Raw genomic sequence first — 7080 nt, 5'->3', positions numbered from 1 at the left:
CCGCCGCGCGCTTATACTCGTAGCCTAGAAAAATCAAGATTTCCTCTACATTCGCACCTCGTGCGTCGTACATCTCTACGTATAACAACAGCACTTGTTCGAGAGCGGATCTGTCGTCGCGAAAAGGCGAAATTGCGTCGGGCGAAAAAAGCAACGATATCGACGGAATACGTCGAACTTCCGAAAAAAACTGCCAAAGCGTCGCCGATATCACTCTCGGCTTCCATAGCTCGCTCTCGATTGTTCTTGGATATGTAAAAGCCCCTCTAGAGTCGAGTCCGTTGCGCTCAATAATGGCACGGTATCGCGAAACACGCAAATACCATCGATGTCCGTCGTTCGAGCCAGAATTTCGATCACGTACATCCTCGTCGTCGTCGTCTCTCTCTCTCTCTCTCTCGACTTGGTACATATTGATCTTTTCGTTTTCGCGATATTGTATTTGCCGCGGTAAAACAGCGCGCGAATGAAAAAAAGCGGGTGAAACGTTTTATTAGATTTTTAGCTGTGGTAACTTAGAGAGAAGGTATGTGTGTGGACTTATTTTTTTTCATTTTCATTTTTTAAGCGCCGCCCTCTGGGAAATTTAACGATGAATCGGTGTTTAATATTTGCGGCTCTTTTATTTTGCGGATATATGCGATGGATATTTTGACGGATTGATTAATTCAATACACGATTCTTCGTCGATATTCGCTGGAATTGTAATTTAATTGTTTCGTGCACTTGACTGGCACGTTGATCGACGAGTTTGCGTTTATTCGATTACAATTTATTCGAAATATCAAATTCGCTCCAGTTATCCTCACTGCAGTTTATTCGGTAAAACCGCAATGCAAACAATCGTAACGAAGCGTTAAAAAAGCAACGATAATACCATTGTGTGATGTCAAGAAGGTCGACGCTAATTATTAGCATAAATTTTGAATTGCGCACCTCTGTGCACTCGTTAACAATTTCCTCCTTTCAATCAGACTGTCAGTAACAGGGTTTATACTCTAATCTCTATGGATTGAGGACAAATTTTCCAACGGGCTATACAAGTGCATATCTATACACCAAACGCCGTTCCTTCGGCAAAAAGTTTCTATCGTCGTTTTTAAACCGGTAAGAACCGCAATATAACGCGAGTCGAGACAAGGCGTAAAGTGCGTTAGTCATCGTCTTTGGAGCGGAAATATGAATGTACATAACGCACATAGAAACTCTCGGAGCCTCGGTACTGACTCCTCTTTCAATCGTGTACAATTCGAGCTTTTGAATTGAGACGTACCTAAGCGAAATGCGTAGGTTTCGGAGTCGTTTTCAAGGATCTTTCGTTGGATGGAAAAATAATGCAACAAAAGCGTACTCTGCGACAATCTCCCTCTTTATTTGTAGAATTTACTCGAAAAGAAATCGTTCTTACATTGTCTCCTAGTAAAGTGATCACGACTGAAATTGCGCAATGATTTTTCCTCCTTTTCTGCGGCGTTTATATTATATGACATCTGTTTTTGTCAGGTATTTATTATCCAATGATACATCGCCGCTATTACGCGACAAGTGCGCTACAGTGTTACGTCTCTATTGGTTCGTATAAGCGAGGATAGGGTACAGTCTTGGAATTGAATAAATGACGCGTATGTATATGCATAGAGTCTAGTTAGATTCCATTGGCGAGAAAATTACTGCGTTGTTCTTCGTCACAATGAATCTTTATGAATACAACGTAGGAACTACTCCCCAGTTGATTCGAAGCTTGCAGGTAGTAGAACCTTTCGAAATCCGACTGCCTGAGCTCGTCTATGCTCAGTTTGACTAGCCAGTGACCTTTTCCCTGGAATGACATTTATTCGTGAAAAGAGTACGGAATAAAAGGTGTAAATAGCAAAAGTGCATCGCTTTACCAGATCTTCAGTCGACTGGATGCGAAAACGATTCGATTTATCGTAATCCTTGTCCTTCATGTATTTATCAGGATTCGCTGACCACTTGAACGTCGGCCGAGGATTGGCGTAAACATTCACGTTAATCACAGCGTTTTCTCCGATTTTATAATCGCATCGTTCGACGTCTTCCTGCGCTTGAGGCTGCGGTGGGACTTTTGAGTTTCGATAAAATCAGATATAGATAACATTTTCATCGTTTACGACTCCTAATTGCTACACGTGAGTCTACTCACAATAAACTTCAATTTCACGCGACGCTTCGAGATGTTCGGGTTTGCCGTTGTTATCGGACGCTACACATCGTAATCTCTTTCCGTTGTCACTTACAGCGAGAACACGAGATGCTTTTCGACTGTTTGCATCGTCGGATTTCAGCAGCTCCAGAGGCTCGTCATCTGATTACAAAGAAGAATTAGAACTGCCTCGTCGTGTCAGATGTTAATTGCTGCGTGTCTTTTTGACTCGTTAATAAATAAAATCGAGTTAACTCATCCATTATACCCAAGTAAATTGAAATTTCGTGCGTCGAATCCATGTCTACGATCTTACACTCGGCTTCTAAGAGTTGTCCCGCTTGGTGAACCTTGTCCCCGTGCTTTTCTGCGTTCGTCGTCAAAGTGACTTCTTTGTGCTGGAATAATAAAATATATACATATATTCAGAAAGAAAGGATGCAAAATTTAATAAGATTTCAAAATTAATCACCTTCTTACATCGGTACACGTCAGGCTTCACTAATATGTCTCGTTTTTCACGTCCGACGGCTGGAACATAATAATGATGTTAATTATTGTAACGAAGAAAAATGTAATTACCGAGTCGGAATTTTTAACAATAATTACTTGCCTGGCGTGGAGGCAACGTACGCCGTTAACAGCACTGCCGAGAGTAAAACGACGCTGCTCGAACACCGATGGGTAAACATTTTTAAAAATATGCAATAATAACGAGCTTCGCAGCGTGAGCTTGAGAGACGACTAATAATCTGTGCTTGACGCTGCGAACTATATGTGATACAACGGAGAGGTCACATATGCGCTTCCTTATGTGTATCGCACGACGAGATAAATCGCCGTTGAGGAAACAGGTCGACAGACGTTCTATCTTATAGTATTCGTATTTTTGCCTAATTATCTGCTAGTGCACGTGTACAATGTTGGAATTTTCCATCCAATAATTATTAAAAATCAATCGAAGTGCTAACAATTTAACATCCAGCGCAAGACCGAATAAATCCCCTTCAATAAACCGGCTATCTGTTCTACGACAATATTACGCCTGAGAAGCATACAGCAACTGAAATGACCCATCAATCCCCTTTATCGCCTCCCTCTCCACCCTCGAAAGCTTCTCTGTCTATCCACACGCGCGGAGAGATCTCCATTCCACATCGAGAGAGGGAGAGAAATCAGCGCCTAACTACTGGAACTTCGCCTCTCGTAAGGAAATTGAGACTTATGAGTGACTTTGTGGCAAGAGCCGACGTATGTGTGGCTTGAGTTTCCGATTCTGTACGGCTTCGCAGCTCTCTCTCTCTCTCTCTCTCTCTCTCTCTCTCTCTCTCTCTCTCTCTCTCTCTTGCTCTCGAGAAAGAGAGACGACGTTAACGGTGAAGTTGCACCGTTAAGAAGTGAGGTCGTTCCGAGGCTCGGCGTTATTGTCAATAAAGGAAAGGAGAGACTAAACTTGACGTCGGCTTCTTCTTCTTCTTCTTTCCTTCAGCTTCTCTCTCGTGTGTCTCGTCGAAATGAGCTTACGAGTGCAGCGAGGGGGGCTCTCTAAAAACTTGCCTGTTTCCGCCTCGGTTTTAGGAGCTCGAGGTGTTTACTGTTGCGGTTATGCTATATTTTCTTTACTTTTTTTTATGCCACCGCCGGCGCGGGATCGTTCTAAGGGCTCTTTTGTATGATTGCGAGCGGCTTAATGGCATGGCGTTCGCTTTTTCTTTTGTTCTTTTTTAAAAATATGTTATATTCAACTTATAATTATTATATTGTATATTATGCATCTTTCGATGGTCGTATCGAGGAAGCGCTTGCCTACACGAAAGTTTTAAGGCGAACATGGAAACTATATATATAGATTCATGCTGGCGAATATAGTGAAATAAACCGAAGATCCGTGAATACTTGAGATTTTTATATTGGCGATAGAGGAGCTTTTATAGCTTATGGGCTAGACTTCCGTGTATTTTTATAACTTTGCGCGCGCACGAGCTGCAGCGTAACAAAGTGTTATAAAAATCTTCCGTTTAAGAATGCATGCATCTGCTCGGCCGTTAAGCATCTATATTTAATTCATTGATTTTTTATGGCTTGAAAATTGTTAAATAAGTTTACGATCGGGACAACGTAACTCGTGATATTGAATCTGATAAAATCGCATTTGTTTTTTCTGAAATGAAGGATCGATTAAAGCTCAGTCACCTACTCCGTCTCGTCGACCACTCTCGGTAAGTTCACCTGCACTCGATCGAAATCTCAATTCACGGGGCGAATCCGCGTGTCTCGCTAATTAATTAGTACAATTTTCCGGCTTAATTGCCCGCGATCTAATAATCGTCAAGGCTAATAATTGCAATATAAACTTTAAAGGAAACTCTCCTTGCGGCAGCATCTCGTCCTCACTTATATATTAGCCCCGAGTTCCACAGTTAGCGTCTCCTCAGTGCAGCGGCAGCAGTGTCTCGTTGCCATGGAATTTAAATAAGCCAAGCTTGCGCGCAAGCTTCGCGCCAGACTATACGAAAAAGCCGGCAAGCGGGATCCACCCCCCCCCCCACGGAGAAGCTTTCGGCTATACGTACACACCGACACACACACACACACACACGTGTGTATAGTTGGCAAAGGTTGCAGAAGAGCCGGAGAAGCAAGTTTCGGCCACGCTCGCTTTCTGCCTAACGACGCGTGAACGAAAGCTACGCGCGCCGTGGCGATTCTTAGGGGGCCGCGCTCGTTGTTTCGTAATTAGAGCGACGTTTGAAGATTTTATGGAAGGCCGGCGGCGCGATGCTTCGTTTTTGACGTGATTTTTTTCGCTCGAAGCTCAAGCCTCGTTAGCCGCTAATGGATGAATATCCGCGGCGCGCTCGGCGCGTGAAATTCGGTAAGAGCTTTTTTCGAGCTTGACACGCGCAGTTCGATGGCCCCCTAGCCTCTTTCTCTCTCACGGCTAATTACTCGGTATAGAAAGCCCGAAAACTTTGAAAGCCACTTCCTTGGCACTATGCGTCCATTTCCAATCTGCGAATTACAAACATTAATCAGGGAGCTTGAAAGCTTCACCGGTACAATAGCCTGTCTCTCCGAGCGCCACTCGACCACCACCGCTGCCGCCGCCAAAAAACGAGGAAGGAGAACGAATATTTGGCATCATTTCCTCCCAGACTTTACTTTCTCTCTTGCACTATTTCCATCGAGAGCTATGCAGAGAGGAGACGAGAAGAATGAAAGATTCAGACACGGCTGTACAAACCAGCTGCATTTTTCAGCGAGTCGCCGGCCGTATGGACTCAAATGCCTTTGCCGACGCGAGAGCCGGTCATCGCGTTACGCTGAATAAAATGGGCTTCTACAGGCCGGTCACTGATGGATCCCCCCCTAGCGTAATTGCCTCGAGCGAGTGTATTATACGCTGAAGCTTCTCGAACGTTGTCGCGAGCTTTTTGATGGCAGGGTTTCGTCGTTTTTCGGGCGCGTTTGACGTACGCGTGACGATGTTCATAATTCACGGTGCAAAATGTTTGATAAGTTATGAGCACAATGATGTCTAACAGGTACATACCAACCTGTGTGAAGCGAATAGGATGACATGCAACAATTGGCTCGAACTTCGTATCGTGCGCTGGTATAACCGGGTAAATACTAGGAACACAACAGCACAAGTCGTAAAAAGCTTTATCTGCTTTTCGTGACAATGCGCTTACGAAACCGCGCGCGTGAGTCATTCAACTTTCAATAAGTAATTTTTAGTTACGTTTGAAAACGTACACATACACTGAAAGAAAACACAGCCATTTTAACTGATCTCGCACCAGTAATCCGTCATTTTACGAAGACTCGCCAAAATTACCGTAGAGTTCAGCAGTTTTAAAGAATCAGTTCGGTCGTTTTTGCTGGTGTCCCACGTAAGCGACCAATTTTACGAGTCGCGACTCGCCAAAACTACCAGTGGCACACCGTTGTTCTTACTGAACAGTCGTTACGGTGTCAGAACAGTTAAAACTACCGGACTTTACAGCAGCAGAAACGACTGTTTTTTTTTCAGTGTACACATTCGCTGAAAGAGAGCTTCCGGAACGATAATAGGCAATTTTACAACGATCGCTGTCCATTTATTCGATGATTCGCGATAATTTTTGCGTTCGATTGTTTTTCGTTATACGATTGTCTCGTGTTCGCCGAAGTCATTGCCAGCAATTTCGCGTGATTCACGCGCTTCTCCTTTATTTTGCGAGACGTGGAAACGATCAACGTGCGCGTAATTACGTCTCTGTATACACCCGCAAAGCAGCGATGTTTAAACAAGTGAAAAACGCGTGATTCATCGCGATAGGCGTAATTATATTTGGCTCGAGTTTCAGACGTTACTCATGAGATACATCCTATACTGTATAGATATAGTTAATAAGCGATTCTGTCGAAATTTTGTGCAATATTCTTGACACAATATAATTTCATGATTTCCATCCAGACTGAAATCTAAAAAAGCAAGAGAGCCGCCGGCGATCATTTGTATAATGTATGTGAATTTTCATACACATATTTTGGCAAATTTACATGCGAAACCTGCCCTACATAATATTTTCATCGCACACATACGCATATGTGCGCGCGCGTCACTTTAAACCGAAATATTTACATTATTATACGCGCGTGCGAATTTCACCCCAAATTTACGTAAAATGGCTCTCCTCGAAACTCGCGTCTGTAATTTCATCGTTTTGAAAATTGATGCAATCATTGGCCACGATGGAATACAAACTTCGGTGTTATATATGTTTAAAGCGTCGGATATTACAATTACATTAATCGCGAATAATGAAAATCGTTATCGGCGGCCGCGTTGACTATCGGGATTTTAGACTATCGAGGAAAACTTGACAAAAGCGCAGCCATACGAAGGTGTATCTTGATAAAGTCGGGAA

General features: G+C 43.3%; 1 protein-coding gene across 1 annotated transcript; it reads right to left on the bottom strand.

Moving 5' to 3' along the window:
• Positions 1-1348: 1348 nt before the first annotated feature.
• LOC100118643 (fasciclin-3) lies at positions 1349-3185 on the bottom strand. The gene is made up of 6 exons (XM_016981957.3): positions 2778-3185; positions 2637-2695; positions 2433-2562; positions 2165-2326; positions 1890-2083; positions 1349-1819 (listed from the first exon to the last, which is right to left on the bottom strand). Exons 1-6 carry the CDS (start codon positions 2854-2856, stop codon positions 1646-1648), a joined length of 798 nt encoding a protein of 265 aa, XP_016837446.1. The 5' UTR covers positions 2857-3185; the 3' UTR covers positions 1349-1645.
• Positions 3186-7080: the final 3895 nt, after the last annotated feature.

This window comes from Nasonia vitripennis, chromosome 2 (genome assembly GCF_009193385.2).
Source record: "Nasonia vitripennis strain AsymCx chromosome 2, Nvit_psr_1.1, whole genome shotgun sequence".
NCBI classification, from domain to species: domain Eukaryota; kingdom Metazoa; phylum Arthropoda; class Insecta; order Hymenoptera; family Pteromalidae; genus Nasonia; species Nasonia vitripennis.
Note: the sequence above shows the minus strand (reverse complement) of the source record. Positions and strands in the feature narration are given on the sequence as shown.